We start from the raw sequence: 17155 nt of genomic DNA, 5'->3' as shown, positions 1-17155 counted from the left end.
AATTGAAACAATAGATCAAGATACACAGAAGGAAGATTGGCCGAAAATAAACCAGTGAAACGATTTAACGAGCAGATCGTAACTGGTGACGGGGATTCTTTCAAAAATATTTCATTTTTACGACCAAATCATATTTATATGAGAACCGGACGCATTTATTTTTCGCAAATATCGTCGAGGTAGTTTGAACATTGCCAAAATAATCCTTTTCGATATTATGATAAGACGTATTGAATTTAACTTAATTGTAAAAATTAATCAAACGAGAACAAATTACACACACAAATTACTATAAATTATTTATATTTAATATTATATGTTCTCTCAATTTTGTTCCCATAATGTTAGATACAATTGCATTGCATCTGAGAATGGTGCTGCCATCTTTCGCAATTGAGAAGTACTATTTGCAACGTTCGGTAATGTAGGGAACTTTTTGTTAAAATATAACATAAAAATAATATTAAATAATAATATTATTGATATGTGTTCGGCTATATATAATTATTATCCCGCCTACAATTTTTCTTATACTCGTCCAAATCGTCTTTATCGATGTAATAACACATAAGACTCGGAATATAATAATCCTCTGGAAGCCCACAAGCTATGAAGCGTTCACGTTCGTCCGGAATATTATTCTCCGTTAAAGTACAATCAAGATCAATATCCTTTCCTTCAAATTTCCACGAATAAGATTGTCCATTTGCATTAAATATTAAAGCTCGTTCTTGAATACGTTTAATTGTATCCTCTTCGCAAACCTAAACGAAAAGCATTTTAATTTTTTATCGAAAATTATTAACGATTAATTTAATAATCCATTGTTACCATTATAACACAACTCGTTCCAGTAAGAACATTAATAATTCTACAAGGTCGTGGATTTTTGGTGAGTTCGCCTAACTTATATTTATCTTCCAACCACCATGGACATTTGTTTAACGGTCGCCAAGTAGTGGAAGGTACGACACAATCAGACACATCCGGTATTGGTCCATGTGGACAATACGGTACTGATACACCGGTAACAGGGTGAATGTAATATTTAATGTCCTTTCGATTATGATCGAACCAATGACTGATATCTTTTCCCGCGTGTGCTATTATAGGTTTTATTACTCGTGTACCTAACCACAATCTACATAAGTCGGTCAGATCGTAAACGTTGTCATTATAAGAAACCCAACAATCGTTTGATTTATTGTGTATCGCTACTTCGCTAGGTAAAAAATATTTTTTATCTTTGATAAAATTCGAGATGAATATTGGATGTCCGTAATCATATAAAATTTTTCTTCTTGGAGGAAAAAATATCGACATTTTTTAAAATATCAAAATGTGATATAATATTTTTTCGTGTTTGAATTGACTATGTTCACTATACTTATAATTTCAAATTACTTGCTTGAAACAAAAAGCAAAGATCTTACTACAATTGTTTAGCTATGATACTTTTTAATGATCGTTTAAAGTAATCAGATTTTCAAATCTTTATGCATTTCGAACGTACTTATTAATTTAAATCAAATAACAGGAAGTAAAGCAATCATTTTAATATTTTAATAAAATAAAAATATAATAATTCAATGAAATAGTATATCTATTTATAAATTTGTTTAACTTTTTATTATTAACTAATAATATTATTGCTATTCTTGACTATAACTGATTATTACCGCCTCTTCAATTTTGTGCCACGTAACAAGTTGCTCGCCATTAGCATTTTTAAAATTCTAGCAATTGAATAACTTATTGTTAGTACAAGTATATACTAACTGTGGCGCTACCATCTGTAACAGTCGATAATGCAGACCAAGTTATTCAAATATATGGAGTCATTATAAAACTTGAGAATTCCAAGAATATATATATAAAACTTAATTAAATAGTTCACTTATATTTATTATATATAAAAAATCAATAGCAAAATAATCAATATCAATATAATTTTACATTATACACAAATATAAAGTTTAATTGGACTTGTATTAGTTTAAACGATATGTAATATCGATTGCAAGGATCAAATCACAAAAAGATTTTTACGTACAAAGACCTATTTTTTTAAATTCTAATTACAGCACTGTTCATGCCATTTTCTCTTCATCTTTCGCAGATGGCGCTTCAGTATAAGAAGAAACTTCTATAGTATATCTATATAACAGAAAAAGCCGAGCGTTAGAGACAGAAGATATTTTCTTCTTTTCGAGTACTCTCGTAATGGTGCCTACCATTTTAGTGAGCTAGGAAAAAGCCTATTTAAGAGTGTAAGGTTCTATGGTTAATACTTGTTTCACTGTGTATATGAAATCGAAAGTTTAAAGTATATTAATACTTTAGTGTTTATTATTTATTTCTTGATATTTAACAAAGTTATATTTATCATAGATACAAGACATTGAATTATTTTATTTTTGTTTTCCTAATATCTGCTTATACTTGTTCAGTTTATTGTTCTAATGATACATATATTATAATGAAAATGAAGAAAAAGAATTCGGAGTAAGGGTGGACGGGAGGGGGAGGTGTAGGGTATCCGGGCCCGTATTTACGTTCCTGGTAAGGTTTTGAGATAGAATGTATCTCCTTCTTTGTTGATCTTCTTTCAACAAGAAGAAGGTAAGCACGTCGCTGGCACAGTAGTAGTAATAAACTCATTGGACTAAATCTAGAACAGAAGAAGGAAAAAGAAAAAGTCGTAATAATTTATATAAAAGGATTCTTATAACGCAGTTAACTTGGAAAGTTGTGAATAAATAATAAATGTATTTAGACAAATATGAAAAGTCTCTTGATTGTGTGGTGCAATGACATAACAAAATCGATCGATTAAAAACGAAAGTTAAAATGTGTTTTATTGGTGAAAGAGTTACTCCCGGTCGATAAAGCGATTTTCTCGTGAAATTTCTGGTATCTTAAAAAAAATTTCGAGTCTTTAGGTTGGCTCTACCGTTTGCTTGAAGCCTGAAAGCAGTCACTGCATTGTGGCGATTGAATGGCCGCCTCGTCCAGAGTGTGCAGGTTCTGTTTTCCTGTAATTAATTTTACGTTGTGTGATTATATTGTACGTGTATTAAATATTATCAATCTGATTTCATTCGGTAAGTCTTTTATTCCATCTTGATTGTCGTTAAACGAGCCAACCAAAGAATATCAAGCATATAAAACAGCTCGATACGTCTATCGCAACGAAACGTGCTCAGAAAATTACGGTACCGGTGAATTATGTTTAACTAAATATTCTTCTACTCCATTTTTACCTCTCCCATAGTTACCCAATCGAATGATTACGTACTTATCGCAAGGGAGCGCGTATTTTTCAAAGCAAGAATGCAAAGTAGCGCGTTATGTTTTCTGATATACACAGTACAGTAGTAGTGTTAGAGACTGTTCATTATGTTCACTCATATAATCATTAGAATACTTCTTTACGTATTCATTAACGACATTTATTAATTCAGGGTTGTTTAGTTTTTGTTATTTATATTAAAAAAAAAAAACAAAAAAAATTGTATATCTTTACATTAATCAGCAATGATAAAAAATATAATTCATTCAGTCAAACTAACATTGATTTTCTTTTGTATCAATTGAGTGATTATTTATTAAAGTTTGAAATATTGCATATCTGTACGCTGTTTTTAGACTTTGCTTTTTATTTTTTTATTATATGATTATACTAATTTCTATGAAATTAATATTATTATTTTTGAAAGTCTGCGACAAAGAAATAAAAAAAAATGTTTGTAAATGTTACTTTGCTCAAATAGTTATAATCTAATGTAAAAAAAAGTTCGAAGAACAATTTATTTTTCTAGATTATTTCTCTTAAGCATTACTTAAATTAAAAATACTTATATATACATATATATGAATCCTATTTATTTAAAATTAATATCTGATCATATAATGAGTTTGATTATATAATAAATCATACAACGTAGTCAAGTGATAACTTGTTTACTAATAATTATTCATATATAAATTATTATGAAACGAGGTCATATCGTTGCAATTACATATTACTTATTTGAAGTCAAGCTGGTCTCAGTACTAAGCTTTCTAAAATTTAGATATAAATTTATGTTTATAAATTTATTAATATTTAAAAAATTACAATTAAGAAAATTCATTTCCAAATGATTTTTTACATTTTAAGATTTTGTAATTGTAGAATCATGTTGATAAGCAAATATAAATTAAATGTACAATTCTTACATTCCATTTTTGCATAAATATTTTGAAGTATTTTATATTTCAACATTTATAGATAAGTATTGAAAAAAAAATATTTCTATAGAAAACATGATATATCAAAATTGCAACATATAATATAAATAATTACATTTGACATGTTTAAAATGATTTACATATTTATTATCCATGTATATTATTATATTTATTCTTATTATAGGATTGTCAACACATAACAGCAAAGACCATAGAACAGCTGTAAATTTGAAATGGAAAAAAGCGCGGACGGGCCATTGTTTCGCGCAGATAGAAATAATGGAGCTGATGAGGGGGCCATTGGAATATCCTGTATCGATGAACGTGTTGCTATCTTAGATGCAGGTGCACAATATGGCAAAGTAATTGATCGTAAAGTTCATGAGCTTAATATTCACAGTGATATTTTGCCTCTGGACACACCGGCTATCATTCTTCAAGAAAAAGGATATAAGTAAATGATAATAATTTACTATAGAAAATGAGATCAAGAAAATGTCCTTAAGTACTAAACAAATTTTAAATCGAATTGGTTTGTTGTTTTCGTTTGTTTATAGAGCTATCATTATCTCTGGTGGACCTAGTTCAGTTTATGCAGAAGATGCACCCAGATATGATGCAGATATTTTCCGAATAGGAATTCCCGTATTAGGAATATGTTATGGAATGCAAATGATGAATAAAGAATTTGGGGGTACTATTATAAGAAAATCAGGACGTGAAGATGGTCAATACCCAATTGAAATAGATACCAAGTGCCTTTTGTTCAAGTGTGTATATTTTATATCTGAAAATAACTCTATTTGAAAAAAAAATATTAAGTATCTTCAATATTCGTATACTCATATTTGATATATCATGCATTAGGGGCTTGGAAAAAGAGGAGATGGTATTGCTAACACATGGAGACAGTATAGACAGGATTGCTGACTGTTTTCGTATTACTGCCAAATCATCAAACTTCATTGTAGGCATAGCCAGTGATAAAATGAATTTATATGGAGTGCAATTTCATCCAGAAGTAGATTTAACGCCTAATGGAAAAGTAATGCTGCACAATTTTCTTTATGGAATAGCTGGTCTTACGGGTAATTATACGCTTCGTAATAGGGAAGCACAATGTATTCAATATATCAGACATGCTGTTGATAATAAGAAAGTTTTGGTAAGTAATATGTTTTATTTATGAATTAAAAATATCCATATAGTAGAGTAAGCAAATTATTGAAATTGCTATGTAGCGAATATATATTAAGATCAAATATTTCGAAAGATATTTAAAAGTGATTAAAAATCTAAATGATACATATGCAAAAGTGTAATTGTCAATTAAAATAGAAAAAAACGATCATAGTTGTTGGTGAGCGGAGGCGTGGACTCAACGGTATGTGCAGTGCTATTGCATAAGGCACTCAGTAAAGATCAAGTTATCCCGCTGCATATCAATAATGGCTTCATGCGCAAAGGAGAAACACAATTCGTGGAACAGAGTTTGTCCCAATTAGGAATCAGGTTGAGGGTAGTAAATGCTGCACATTGTTTCATGCAAGGCACTACCTCAGTTCCTTTGGATAACATTAATCCAGCCTTGAATGCAAATACTTTAAACAGCAAAGGAATTGTTAGTACAGCTACAACTCCACGAACAAGACTAACAAAACTGTTGTGCGCAACAACCAATCCAGAAGAAAAGCGAAAAATTATTGGAGATGTTTTTGTAAGGGTAGCCAATGAAGCAATTGCAGAATTGGGTTTGAAGCCGGAAGAAGTAATCCTTGGGCAGGGCACTCTCAGGCCTGACCTCATAGAGAGTGCGAGTGCCTTGGCAAGTGGTAAAGTCACATTCATACAACTTTATACATCTTTATTAATGTAACACTTATAAAATCAATGAAGATTTTTTAATGATTGATCACAAAAATCAGGTAAAGCTGATGCTATAAAAACACATCATAACGATAGCGACCTTGTGAGAGCACTGAGAGCACAAGGTCATGTAGTTGAACCTTTAAAAGATTTTCATAAGGATGAAGTAAGACAATTGGGATGTGATCTTGGAATACCAGCGTTACTCGTTTCTCGTCATCCATTCCCAGGACCTGGCCTTGCCATTCGCATTCTTTGTGCTGATGAACCGTATATGGACAAAGATTTCTCAGAAACCCAGGTAATAACATCACGTAAAATGAAGAAAATTAATCTGCTCCAATATATACTACATTTGTTTATAAATATCTAATTATTAATCTGACGATATAGGTCATAGTTAAAATAATGGCAGAATATGAACAAATGCTACAGAAAAAGCATGCATTATTAAATCGTGTAGAAGGTGCAACAAATGAAACTGAACGTCAACAACTTCGAAGAGTTTCTAGCCGTCGTCATATTGCTGCAACGCTTTTGCCTATTCGTACTGTAGGAGTTCAGGTATGTTAATATTAATTTAAGAAATGTTATATCATCTGATATAATAATTAAAGTACATGTAATGCAAAGAATTTATATGTATGTATGAATATGTATATATATAATATGTATATATATAATATATATATATATATATACAGGGAGATCGTAGATCTTATAGCTATGTAGTAGGATTATCAAGTGAAGAAAGTATCTCAGAAGGAGTGGAATGGGAAGATATGTTATTCCTTGCGAGGTTAATACCACGTGTGTGCCACAATGTAAATCGCGTATGTTATATCTTTGGACCACAGCTTCATCATCCTGTCACAGACATTACACAGACACATCTTACATCTAATGTGATAGCTACCTTAAGACAAGCAGATCATTTAGCAAATCAGGTTTTGGCTGCTAACGGTTGCATGGACGTCATTAATCAGATGCCTATAGTTCTAATTCCTATACATTTCGATCGCGATGCTGCTTCTCGAACGCCTTCGTGTCAGCGTTCAATCGTTATTAGGCCATTCTGTACCAACGATTTTATGACAGGAACTCCTGCTATTCCCGGAAAAGAATTACCAATTCACGTAAGTATCATATTTTCTTAATTCGATTTTATATATTTTTATACTATCTGTAGTATTCAAAATTAAATTTTTTCTTTCAGGTGGTGAAGAAAATGGTGACTGAAATATCTACGGTACCCGGCATTTCACGCGTTCTGTATGATCTAACGCCTAAACCGCCGGGTACTACCGAATGGGAATAGTAAATACTCGTCTCTAACTCACCCCTTTCTATTTTTTCACCACCCCTGCGCGTACCAACTACAAAGTGAAAAATATATTTAAAAAAATATATATATTACAAAAATACGTACGAATTCAAGGTTTATGACTTCTTACCGATTTATATGAAACCTTTGAACAATAATCTTGCGACAAAATGCATTATTGATAATCGTACATTATTATGTTATCTAAGAAATGTTACTGTGTTCGATGAAATTAAAGGTAAGTATTATGTTTGCTTGTAAATACGTTTCTTATTAAGCGCATTGTAAAAACATTAATTTATTAAATTCCGGAAATTTATATTACATCGTTTTTGTTATATTTGAAACAATCGCATCTAATCGGTGGTACCATTAGATTGCTGTTGTATTCGATCTGCATATAACGTTGAACGTGTACCACTGTTTTCCCATATATCCTATGCCAAATGCAACTTCCAGTTTTTGTCGTACATCTAAAAAAAAACAAAAAACAATTATGTAGTAAGTTAATGTATTGTGTCCAGAATATTATTTTTATTTAAGTATCAGTCACGAGTAAAATGATGTTTCCTTCTCTTTATTCCCTCTCCTGCGTTTATTTATATATATATATGTATATATATACATTTTTTTGCATATAAAAAACAAATTTATCTTACCTGTGCATGGTTTTTAAAAGGATATGTAAGTCTTCAACGCGTTTCTTCTCGGGAAGCATGCTAAGAAATGTTGCAACTGATAAGAAGTCTACTTCGTTTACAGATTTAGATCTAGCAATCCATGTTTGTATCTGCATTTTAATCTATAAACATATGCCTTTCTTTTTATTTTTATTAATGTCTCACTATAATTCTTTATTAACAGCGTGTATATTTAAACATGTTTAAAAATATTAATATGCTATTAAGCATATAGAAATGTGCGTTGTTTAGTATAACATTACATATGTCTCTGTAGATTTCTCTGTTAATTTATCATAAATTCTAAATAATACGCAACGCAACTCGTAATTTCTTGATATTGATTTTTAAATTAAGTAATGTACGTTACATATATATTTATGAAATTATTGCAAAATATTGCTATCGTATTAATGTACCCTATAAAATATTATTTGGTAAACGAGTATGTCTTTCATTAATGATATACTATTTTTTTTATAAATTATCAACCGTTACGTTTACTTATTACCGCTAAAGTTAAACCATTTTTCTTATACTTTTTGATTTGAAAATATTTTACACAAGTATTATAGAGTATTTAAAGATATATTTGTTAGTAAATACACGGCGATACGTAATATATTTGTGGTAAAAACAATATTAATTAAAATTAAAATAGATATAGAAATTTAACTTACTTTTTCTATTGGAAGAATGAACAATTTACTGATGATATTGGTCAAGGTCTTTCGATATTTATTTGTAATTTTATCATTTTTTGTAATACTTCGAATATATGCAAATATTATTTCAATTTCATCTACACTTTCTTCTTTATTATTACTATTATTTAATGCGGTTGAAGATGGTGTGACCATATTATCGTCTCTATTATCTAAATTGTTACTGTTTATGTTATCACTTTTTCTAGCTGTTTCTGCTTCATGTGTATTACTGCGCTCCTTAGCTGTAGACTTTTTTAATTTTATATTTTTCTTGCGATTATTTTTGCTGGAAACAACTTTAGAATATTTGCCATTATTTTTTAATTTAGAAAATAGTTTTGTATTTTTGGGATATTGTAATACATTCCACTGATTATTGGAATTATCGATAGCAGTATTGTTATTAGATAAATTATTTGTATTTTTAACTTGTTTTTCTTTTTTTTTAGCAATGCAATATTCTTGCACATCGTGTTGCATATCTATTGGTAATGCTGCTAAAAAATCAGGATCTACTTGTGAAAATGATACATTTTCTATAGCTGGACTTTGCTTAGCAGATACTTCTGTATGTTTTTGATGATTCATTTGTTCATTTGATATATTTGCACCGCTGGTGGAGCTGTTATTATTTTGCTGTTTATTACTTTTATACTCATTAAATATGTCGTTTCGTATATCTTCAGGTAATTCTAACAAAACAGACATATCTAATTCTTGAATTGGTGGTAATTCATTTTTCATGATTTTTCCTGAATTCGGTTTAGTTTGTTTGAAAAATTGTTCTTGACGTGTTTGTGTATTTTTGACTGATTTATTCTTATCATTTTTTTTGAACATTGTAGTAATAATCTCAAGTCTGATATTGTCTGGTAATTCATTTAATGTAGATTCATCTATTTGCTGCGATAACATATAATTTTCAGAAGTATCACTTAAAGATTGAGAAGAAGTATGAGGTACATCGTTCTTTTCTATATTTCGATTAGATACTTTTATAGAAATCTCTGAAGACTGTAAGTTATTATCTAATGTTTTTTGTACTTTGGAATTTTCTCCCTCTTTCTTATTTACCTTCAGGTTATTTATTTCCGTATTAACATTATTTTCTTGATTAATTTGAACTTGTGATTTGGATTTACTATTAAATGAATTTTGTTTTTTCAATTTAGCTTCAAGTATCTCTGACCTTATTTCTTCTGGTAATTCAATTAACACACTCTCGTTTATATCTTGGGAGGGTAATAAAATTATTGAACGATTAAATGGAGAAGAAATATTGTTTTTCATTGGAGTATTGCTTGAATCTCTTTTATCGTGATTATTTGGTAAAGTTTCTATAATATCTACTCTTCCTTCTATGCTTTCCGAACGTGAATTACTAGGCTTCGAAAAAATATCATTGTTATTACTAATAGTTGTTTTTGAAGATGCTACTGCTTCTTTATTAACAGAACACGTATTTAAATCATTATTTTCACTATCTCTGCATTGGTTTGAATTAATATTTACCATTTGAGGTTGTTTAGTTTTATTTACAAAATTCATCAAATTATTATCGTTAAATTTATTTTTCTGTATTTCTAATCTGGAAATTTGAATACCTATTCCTCTCATATCTTGAGGTATTAGATGTAATTGATTCCATATACCAATAACTTCTCTGTAAATGTAAATTGTCTAATAAAATTAAAATTCTTTTTTAATTTTTGATAATTCAATAAATTAAGTAAATAAATGATTAAAATGCTTACTTTGTAATAATGGTAAGATCATCGATGGGTGCCATTAGATTTTTTGATTTTGTTATACAATCACAAATTCCATGACCCATAAACTTCATTGTTTCTACAGGTGCTTCTTTAGCTCTTACCATGAGTTTTAATGTAATACACCTTCCCTTTGCATTAATCTTTTTTAATCTGCTATGTACTTCAATGCATAACTTTTTTAAAAAATCTACCGCTTCGCCATTATCTTCGAACCTAATGCCATAATTGACTTCCGCTGATACAGATTTTCTTACATGTTCTAAATTCAACTTCGTTTTATCGATACCTCGACACATATCATATAATAACTCTCCCATTTTTTTCCCAAAATCTTTTTGTAGTGTTCGTAAAGATAACGATCTCAATTCTACACAAGTATTAATATTTATCTTATGTAACTTTTTTGCAGTTGTATATCCGACTCCTATTGTAATAGATAATTTAATAGATATGAATTAGATAATTACATTTTAATAATTTTAGGAATAATAATAATATTTCATTACCTGGTAAATCTTGAACACTTAATGGGTCAATATATGAAAAAACATTATTATCTTCGATATAAAATTGTCCATCGGGTTTAGCTTTTTTCGTTGCTAATCTTGCTCTTAATTTATTACTGCCAAATCCTGCCGATACTGGACAATTTGTGGTTTGCCTAATTTCATTTCTTATGATTGTTGCAAATTCCATAGGCATCAAATGTGATTCTTCCAGTATTTTAGTACAATTTACATACATTTCATCACAACTTACTGCTTCGATATCTAATGTATATGATGCTACTATATTGTACAAACTATATGATACTTCCTTATAATCTTCAAAATCATATTTTATTGTATGTAACTCGGGACATATTTTTAATGCTGCACCCAAAAACATTCCATTCTTTACACCTGCTTTTCTTGCTTCATACGAACATGATGCAATTTCCGAAAAAGAACCATATTCTTCTTCATCTTGCTCATTTACGTTGCTCGATTCAGTATTAATACTTTTATTCCCTTTAGCATGTGCTACTGCAACAGGTAATCCTCTTAAATTTGGTCTATTTCTAAGACCTACAGAAACAAAGAAGCAATCCATGTCTATGTGCATTATGACGGGTCCATTTTTTACTATTGTATTTTGTCTTTCTTGAGAAGTCAACATTTCATCTTCTGTTAAGTATGAATTATTGGAATGTTGAGAATTTTGGTTTGATTCTTTCATTTTCTTCAATCGTTCTAAACCAAGAAATTTTCCATCACTCTTGTCTCTTAATTCATTAATGTAATCTTTAAACGTTGCACCCATAGTAGCAATGTGATGTAATCGCGAATTGTTATAAAATTCTGATATGAATTCCGAATTTTTAGATGAAAGTGCTGTTCCTTTTGTTTTTTTAAGATTCGTAGAGAGAGAATTGTTAATATCTTGATTGAAGTCTTTACTAGTAGAAGCTGCAACATTTACTACAGCAGATGGTTCAACGATACTTTGCATCATATTATTGTTATCATTTATTGTATTATTTACATTATCTTTTTTATTGTGTGTGTTTACTTTAAAATTTAATTGTGGTTGGCTACCGGTACAATTAGTAAGGAGCAAATAATTCTCATAATTTAAAACCTTCCCAGCTTTGATGCTATCTATTATCCATTCAGGCTTACAAATAGGCATTGGACATTGAGCTTTTCTATGGAGTACAATTTTAGAATATGGTAAGTTGGATGCAATTATATGGGTTGTAATTGTGGGTCGCATGTAATGATGGTACGTTCCTCCGTGTTCCATCATTAACTGTCTTAGTTCATCTGCTGTTGGATCAGTATAGCCATTAACAAATATAGATATTCCTTTAAATAAATTCGACGGGTCTTTATATTCTTTTTGTGCTTCTTCATGAAATTGTTCTTCCAATTTTGTTTTCTTAGCTTCCATATAACCACCCTAAAAGCAAATCATTTCTTTCATTTAAATATATCAACACACATATCATAAAATCATCGTGATTTTTATTAATATATATAAAAATTATAAATTTAACTTCATGTTACGAATTTTTTTAATGGAAAATTTGGTTAGCGGTAAGGTAATGGTAAGGACATGCAAAAATGAGAGGCGTAAATAGATGCAGGTATTAAAGAAAATAACTCTATGGTAAAGAGAAAGAGCAAGGGAAGATTCAGTAAAGGCAGTAATGAAGCCAAGCGGACAGAAAAATATGTTAGGAAAAAAAAACGGACCTTACAGGAGAAATATGACAAGAGTTTGGAAAGTAATATGTTACTGCGTTGTAGAATATAAATATAAAAGATATTCCTGAAGTTTGTATTAAATTATATTATGTAAAACCAAGTCCATTTATTGAGCAAACAAACTATAAATTAAAATAAATATCTACAAACTTATTTCTAATATAAAAAAAAATAAATGTTTGCATACCCAATCTTCAAAACCATTATCATTCCAATTTCTGTTCTTTCTCCTTACTGCCATATTTTAATATAAAAATTAAATAAATATTAAAAACAATTATAAATATTAATTTAAATTATTGTATATATAATTTATTTAATTGACTGCTATATTAATAAAACAACATTATGCACATTTTTTTATACAAAATATCACATAACCTAAAAACAAAATTGTATCTTATTAAATGTATGCTTCATTTTATTTATCTGTTCCGGTTATTCAATGTTAAAATATAAATCATAGTAAAATGCAGATTAAAGTTTGATTTAAAGTTTTTTATTTCAAAATATCTATAAATAAAATAATGCTCTTCATTTTAATCTTATCTTCATTGTTGACAGCAGAGTAAACGTCAACCATATCACATAAAACTAGGTAAAACTAAAATGGCCACGTATATATTCATACACATTATATAAATAGGGTGGGTAAAAAGGTTTAAGCCTCAACAGAAACAAATTTTTTTTTTTAATTAAACATAAATTTGACCGAATTCGAAGACCGACACGTTTAAAAAAAAACAAAGGAAGAAGTTTCATATGCATTCTTATATACCAGTTTGTTTCAGATGGAAAAATAAATTTTTGATAGTTTAATATTTAATTTTTTACAATTTTATAGTTTTCCACAGTGTTAGGCTCAAAACTTTTCAAGTCTTCTTGTATTAAACTCAAAATTTTTCTGTCCGCCTATGTATATTTTTTCTATTTCTTTTTTTTTTTTTTCTTTTTTTTATTAAACTATAACAAATTTAATTTTTTAACTGATATAAAAAATGAACTGATCTACAATTGTGTGGAATTTAAAGAAATCAGTGTCTTGTCAATTTGGGTCTTCCCTTATTAGTGGAAAAGTAAAAACTATGTACACCTGCTGATTATTAAAACATTTACTTCCGAATTAGCATACAAAACTGGTAATATATTGTTTGTACTTACTGACTTACATATTTTTTTATTTTTTTACTTTTTTACTATACATCTTTAATTTATTCTAGATTATTCATTAAAAAAGAACCAACAATATAATAAAATATAAAATTTGTATTTCCCATAAATAAAAATAAATGATTTATTATAAACATCAAAAAATAACAAATATATATTAAGTAATATTATAATGAATATACAGAACCGTACCAGACTGGCTCAACTGGAAAGAATGTTTAAAGAATGTATTGTCTCATTGTTTAGTTATAATGAATGACCAAGTAATTTACTCTACATTTATGTTCCAATTTAAAAAATATCAAAAATATTGTGTTCACATATAACCAAAAAATTAAAAAATGTTTTAACGAATTAAATGTTATGGTTAAAATATATTAATTATGATGATAAATAAAAACAATTAGTATTGAAAAAAAGATAAATTCGTTGTAAATACGCATATATCTATAAAAAGAAAATTGTGCGCATATAAAAAAATTGTTATATGCTTAGTCGTTAATCAAATCTGTTTCAATATCAATGAATTATTTTCAAAAATTAATTTACGGATACTAGAGAAATAAGACATAAACATATAATTTCATCTATATGTTAATAGTATACATACGCTTTGTGCAAGGTATGCAAGTTACCTTTTACATAACAAAAATAATAATATGAGAAATAATTTTTGGTGTCTCATTATGATCTTTGCATAGGATAATATATTATATAAAAAATCCTAATCATGAAAAATATGTTTTGTAAGTTTTGTTCATTTGTTCTAAGAATATAAACGTTAAGACCGTATGAGGACCCAAACGTGCATAATATGGAAAGAAACCTTTCCAAAGTGCCAATGGTCCTTCATTACGAATAACTTTTCCAAGAACATCTAATGCTCCAGTATATTCTGGCTTTCCATCAATAGTTTTCATATTTTGGATCCTAACAGAAGAAAGCATATAATCATCCATAACTTGTAAATAAAACATATATTTAAAATATAGTTTAATATATTACCTTGTCTTAGCAATATCTACAGGCATAGATGTAATAGTTGTAATTATTCCAGAGATCATGGAGGATGCAAAATGCAATGTGATATTTTCTTTGAAATAACCTGTTTTAGAACAAATTTTTACAAATTAAAATATACTATTGATATTTAACTAAGTGAGCGCTATAGTTATATATTTTTAAGATATACCCGTATCAAGTAATATTTGTTTTGCCTGTGAGTATGAAGCTAGTTGAGCTGCATTTACAACCATTGCACGTCCCACGGTTGGAATTGCACCTCGCCACAATGTAAGCAATCCTTCTTCTTTAATTATACGGAATAATGCATCGAACACATTTTTGTAATTGCGTCTTTGAGCTGAAAATATTTAGTGCATTAAGAAGATTATAATATTAAATCTGATTACATCAAATTATTAAAAAACAATGATTTACCAAGTGGCAGTCTGCCATCAGCAGTCATTCGTATTAATGTTACTTCTGCAGGTGTGCCTACAAATGCACCAAAACCACCAGCAATCATTCCTAATGCTGCTTTTACGATAAATATTGGTTGACCATCTTTTCTGAATATATTATGATAATAAATAGTTAGTTAAATTTACGTTATAATATATATATATTTATTTTAATAATTCATTTACTTACGAGGCTCTTTCAAAAAGCCAATTATATATTCCTAGCCTAGTAGTTGTATATGTTGCTTGTCTTAATAAGCCTGCAGATAAGCCATTATAAAAAGCGAAGAAACCTTCATTTTTAATAATATTAGAAACAACAGTAAGCGTTGAAGTCTTTTGTCCACTTAATTGCATTCGGTTCTTTATTAGATCTAATGGTTGTACAAAGACTGTTGCACTCATTCTATAATTATACATAGAAAAAATTTGTTATTGTTTTTAATGGTTTTTATTTAATGTCTAAATTATAATTTTTACATATTTTTATTAAGTTGAAAATAAAAGAAAAAGGAAAGAAAAAGCTGCTATAGGAAAGAATAATTTCTCTTTTATTAATTGCAAATATAAATTATATGTATATACATATGTTTTATTTAAATCTGTTATTCATAATTATTAAAAAAAATAAATTTAAAATATTTCTTAATCTTTTAAACATTCAAGAAATATTAACTAGTTGATATTTCCAAGGTTGAGTATCTTTTATTAATAGTTAGAGATTGTGAAATATAGGGCAAATAAAATGTATAATTCTTTAGCATCATTTAATAATATTAATTCGTGTTATTAAGAGTTAAAAATAAGTTTGGTAGTGAACGCAAGTAATAATTAACCGTTTGACCTCTAAATTCATTACCGCCGACTTTTTAAATATTTCTATTACTGCTGGAGGCAGAAAACGAAAGAAAAATTTTGTTCTCTTTTAAATATAAGATATAAATACATATATAAATGTAAAATATTATAATAAATTATATAACATGTGAAGTACTTTTTTTAAATAATTTAAGTAAGTAATAAAAAATATATTAGTAAAAAAAATAATCAAATACAAACCCAGAAAGACCTCCGATGGCAAATTTGGCACTATTTGGTATAGGTTTTTCCTCACTCATTTTAATTTTTTTATTTGTCTTCAAATATCGTTAATTATATTTAAAAAATACAAATATATTGAATGAACGATTTATTTTTCAGAAAATTAACTTCAAACCACATTAAGGTTTTTATAAACGATATACGTATTTGCCCTATTTGCAATCAATTATGATTGATATATTTTAAAAGGAAGAAAAAAAATATTATGTGGCCATTTTCGAGGTGGCTAAAATTTTTGGCCTGCCTTAATGACATCTAACAAAAACGGTAGAATCTGCTGGACTGTAAGCAACTACCAGAATATATTCAAGCTATTTTCCATATTTTATCTAACCATGTAAATTCTAGATATTTTTTTGTACACCTAACGCCATCTACTTGATACATTCAACATAGCTCTAAACTCCTTAGACAAGGAAGTTTAAATATTAGTAATTAAAACTGTAAGAACGCTAGCAAAAAACTTTAACAACAGAAAAAAATGAATAAGTGCTCTTATTTGCTCACTATTTGCTCAAATTTATTTTATCAAATATATTTTTCAAAAATTTTCAAATTTTTTTTTATCAAAGAATACAATATTCTTTGAT

At 28.4% G+C, this 17155-nt stretch overlaps 4 protein-coding genes across 7 annotated transcripts; 1 reads left to right on the top strand and 3 right to left on the bottom strand.

Moving 5' to 3' along the window:
* Positions 1-285: 285 nt before the first annotated feature.
* Positions 286-1720, bottom strand: LOC106793627 (cytochrome b5 domain-containing protein 1). The gene is made up of 3 exons (XM_014760731.1): positions 1680-1720; positions 832-1222; positions 286-764 (listed from the first exon to the last, which is right to left on the bottom strand). Exons 1-3 carry the CDS (start codon positions 1718-1720, stop codon positions 495-497), a joined length of 702 nt encoding a protein of 233 aa, XP_014616217.1. The 3' UTR covers positions 286-494.
* Positions 1721-2157: 437 nt separating this feature from the next.
* LOC106784048 (GMP synthase [glutamine-hydrolyzing]) lies at positions 2158-7720 on the top strand. 4 transcript variants are annotated; one of them, XM_014743160.1, is made up of 9 exons: positions 2158-2270; positions 4418-4687; positions 4791-5003; positions 5101-5398; positions 5588-6065; positions 6159-6400; positions 6493-6663; positions 6804-7235; positions 7316-7720. In XM_014743160.1, the coding sequence occupies exons 2-9, from the start codon at positions 4467-4469 to the stop codon at positions 7415-7417; spliced, it is 2157 nt and encodes a 718-aa protein (XP_014598646.1). In that variant the 5' UTR covers positions 2158-2270; positions 4418-4466; the 3' UTR covers positions 7418-7720. The 4 variants fall into 4 exon arrangements, with proteins under 4 accessions (XP_014598646.1, XP_014598654.1, XP_014598663.1 ...); XM_014743168.1 differs by lacking the exon at positions 2158-2270 and adding an exon at positions 2484-2622; XM_014743177.1 differs by lacking the exon at positions 2158-2270 and adding an exon at positions 2680-3024.
* LOC106784040 (DNA repair protein REV1) lies at positions 7704-13128 on the bottom strand. Its single transcript, XM_014743138.1, has 6 exons — positions 13019-13128; positions 11089-12523; positions 10565-11006; positions 8784-10473; positions 8083-8225; positions 7704-7896 (listed from the first exon to the last, which is right to left on the bottom strand). Exons 1-6 carry the CDS (start codon positions 13070-13072, stop codon positions 7740-7742), a joined length of 3921 nt encoding a protein of 1306 aa, XP_014598624.1. The 5' UTR covers positions 13073-13128; the 3' UTR covers positions 7704-7739.
* Positions 13129-14559: 1431 nt separating this feature from the next.
* LOC106784530 (mitochondrial 2-oxoglutarate/malate carrier protein-like) lies at positions 14560-16906 on the bottom strand. The gene is made up of 6 exons (XM_014744193.1): positions 16524-16906; positions 15655-15870; positions 15442-15572; positions 15194-15364; positions 15007-15106; positions 14560-14931 (listed from the first exon to the last, which is right to left on the bottom strand). The coding sequence occupies exons 1-6, from the start codon at positions 16580-16582 to the stop codon at positions 14730-14732; spliced, it is 879 nt and encodes a 292-aa protein (XP_014599679.1). The 5' UTR covers positions 16583-16906; the 3' UTR covers positions 14560-14729.
* Between the last annotated feature and the right edge of the window lie 249 nt (positions 16907-17155).

Source organism: Polistes canadensis, unplaced genomic scaffold, assembly GCF_001313835.1.
Source record: "Polistes canadensis isolate GaletaPanama2010 unplaced genomic scaffold, ASM131383v1 scaffold_1, whole genome shotgun sequence".
Classification (NCBI taxonomy): domain Eukaryota; kingdom Metazoa; phylum Arthropoda; class Insecta; order Hymenoptera; family Vespidae; genus Polistes; species Polistes canadensis.
Note: the sequence above shows the minus strand (reverse complement) of the source record. Positions and strands in the feature narration are given on the sequence as shown.